Source organism: Gadus morhua, chromosome 23, assembly GCF_902167405.1.
Source record: "Gadus morhua chromosome 23, gadMor3.0, whole genome shotgun sequence".
NCBI lineage: Eukaryota > Metazoa > Chordata > Actinopteri > Gadiformes > Gadidae > Gadus > Gadus morhua.
This window is the reverse complement of record NC_044070.1, coordinates 15,939,511-15,942,010: the sequence shown is the minus strand read 5'-3', so window position 1 is coordinate 15,942,010 and position 2,500 is coordinate 15,939,511. Positions and strand designations below refer to the sequence as shown.

General features: G+C 49.4%; 1 protein-coding gene across 2 annotated transcripts in view; it reads right to left on the bottom strand.

Moving 5' to 3' along the window:
- The window catches only part of LOC115537489 (trichohyalin-like), a 65,248-nt gene that overhangs the window by 13,061 nt on the left and 49,687 nt on the right, over positions 1-2,500 (bottom strand). For both annotated transcript variants that reach the window (XM_030349456.1, XM_030349457.1), the window contains exon 7: positions 2,487-2,500. This exon is cut by the window's right edge and continues 139 nt beyond it. In XM_030349456.1, coding sequence (XP_030205316.1) covers positions 2,487-2,500 — 14 coding nt within the window. The remainder of the gene's footprint in view (positions 1-2,486) is intronic.

Sequence of the window (2,500 nt, the reverse complement as noted above, 5' to 3'; positions counted from 1 at the left end):
AAGGCCTATTAAGAGAGAGGACCGGTATACAGGTAGAGATGGAGTGAATGAAGAAGGTAGCTTCTTCATGTATGAAATAGAGAGAGACATAGATGAAGAGAGTAGAGAGAGCGGGGACGGCAAAATACAGACAGAGATAGAGAGCGAGGGTATTAAACGAATAGAGAGAGAGAGAGAGAGAGAGAGAGAGAGAGAGAGAGAGGAGAGAGAGAGAGAGAGAGAGAGAGAGAGAGAGAGAGAGAGAGAGAGAGAGAGAGAGAGAGAGAGAGAGAGGAGAGAGAGAGAGAGAGAGAGAGAGAGAGAGAGAGAGACTAAGCCGATGGGCAAACAGCAAAAAAAGATAGAGGGGAGAAACTGAATGGAGAGGAGGAGGAGGAGCAGGAGAGGAGTAGGAGAGGAGAAGGAGGAGAGACACAAGGAGGAGTGCACATAATAAATGAAGTGTGAGGGCAGTGGCCAGGGGCCCGCCAGTCAATGGGAGCATCGGGGAAGGCTCGGTGCCAGGGCGCTTAGTGATTGAACTGCAGGGCCCATAAAACCCACCAGACTACACATCATAAAACCGTGAGGAAGCTCGCTGGAGGGCCCCGGGCCCTCGAGTGGGTCGTAGGCCCTTTGTCTCCTTGCAGAAAAAGAGAAAAAGGGGAGACGGCCTTTAAAGAGACCGGGCTCCTAGTCCCTGGGAGAGTCCCTTATGGACGAGGACCTTGGTTTAGTAGTGAAGTTCAAAGGAAATATGATTTTTACATAATTGCTTTGTAATTGTTTTGTTTAATTGCAAAATCAAATTTGAGCTCATTCTCAGCGTAAAGAAATGCAAATGTATTAGTCTCCATCAGTTTTCAAACCCTTTTATTTGTACAATTTGCAGACAGCGCTGCTATTTTGCCGTTTGAGTGCCACTGCTAGGAAGCTATCTTCATAAGCTATAGGCAGAACAAGTAATAGGCAGTTCAAAAACCCTGACATATTGAACGCATCTGAAACGGGGTACGGGGGGGGTGGGGGGGGGGGTCGAGGAGGTGGTGTGGGGGAGGAAGAACTCCCGGAGAGAGCGTGAAGAATAGACTTTGAGCTTGAGTCTTCCCCCCGCGAGGCCCCCCCCCCCCCCCCCCCGCCATCCCCCCCCCCGGCCCCCACTGAAACACGAGGAGCAGATGAATGACTGGCTCTGGTCAAGGACACGGCAAATGGGTTAATTTTGAGCCTAAATCACATTGCAACCATGTCTAGTGATGTACCTGGAGGGGCCTGGGGAGAGACAGAAGGAGAAAGGGGAAGGGAGAGGGGGGAGGGAGGGGGGAGAGAGAGAGGGGAAGAGGGGGGAGATAGAGACCGAAAGGCCATTTCCATTCATCATGGGTGTGAGTCTTTAATGTTCCCATTCATTACCATTGGACTTGGTGGAAGTGTGTGGGAAGTGTGTGAGTGTGTGTGTGTGTGTGTGTGTGCGTGCGTGCGTGCGTGCGTGCGTGCGTGCGTGCGTGCGTGCGTGCGTGGTATGTGTGTATAGAGGGAGGTTAGAATAAAGTGAGTTTGGAAGAAGAGTGCTTGCAGTAGAAACAAAACAATCAAATAATCTGCAGGAAAAAAAAAATGAAAAGAACAATAAGAGAGGAAGTTATAACAATAGTACGAAAATGAGATTCATTCTGCGTTTGCTGCTTCTCTCTGGTGGTTAAGTGATACTGAAACGAACACGGTTCGTTATTGTACTCTCCCCCCCCCCCCCCACCCTCCCCGCTCCTCTATGGTGGTGCTGCGATGGTGGGGACGAGGTATTAAATATGGAGAGAGAGAGAGAGAGGGAGGGAGGGGGGGGGGGAGGGAACGAGGGAGTGGAGAAGGAGCAGAGGAAGGAGGGATGATTAAGTGTGAAGGAAGTTAAAAATGAGGAGAATTCCCTGACGTACCTGACTGGAGTTGATTTAGAGAGGGAGGTGCTTTTTTCTGTTCTCTTCCTCCGCCTAATTTAAGCACCGAACACTTCCTTCACGTGAGTGTGTGTGTGTGTGTGGACATCTTTTGTGCATGTAGAGTGAATTTACATTTGTAAGCACTGAGTGTGTGTGTGTGTGTGTGTGTGTGTGTGTGTGTGTGTGTGTGTGTGTGTGTGTGTGTGTGTGTGTGTGTGTGTGTGTGTGTGTGTGTGTGTAGTGTGTGAGTGGACATCTTTTGTGCTCAAAGAGTGTATTTACATTTGTAAGTACTGTGTGTGTGTGTGTGTGTGTGTGTGTGTGTGTGTGTGTGTGTGTGTGTCTTTGTGTGTGGGTATGTGTGTGTGCGTGTGCGCGTATTACTGAGGAGTGAATCATTTGCATGTGTTCTTGTGTGTTTGTGACAGTTTGTGTATATCGTGCACGTGTGGATATGTGTGTGTGTGAGTGTTACTGTGAATAGTGTGCAGAAATGTGTGTGTGTGTGTGTGTGTGTGTGTGTGTGTGTGTGTGTGTGTGTGTGTGCGTGCGTGCCGTGTCACACTGCACCTTGTTCTGCAGTG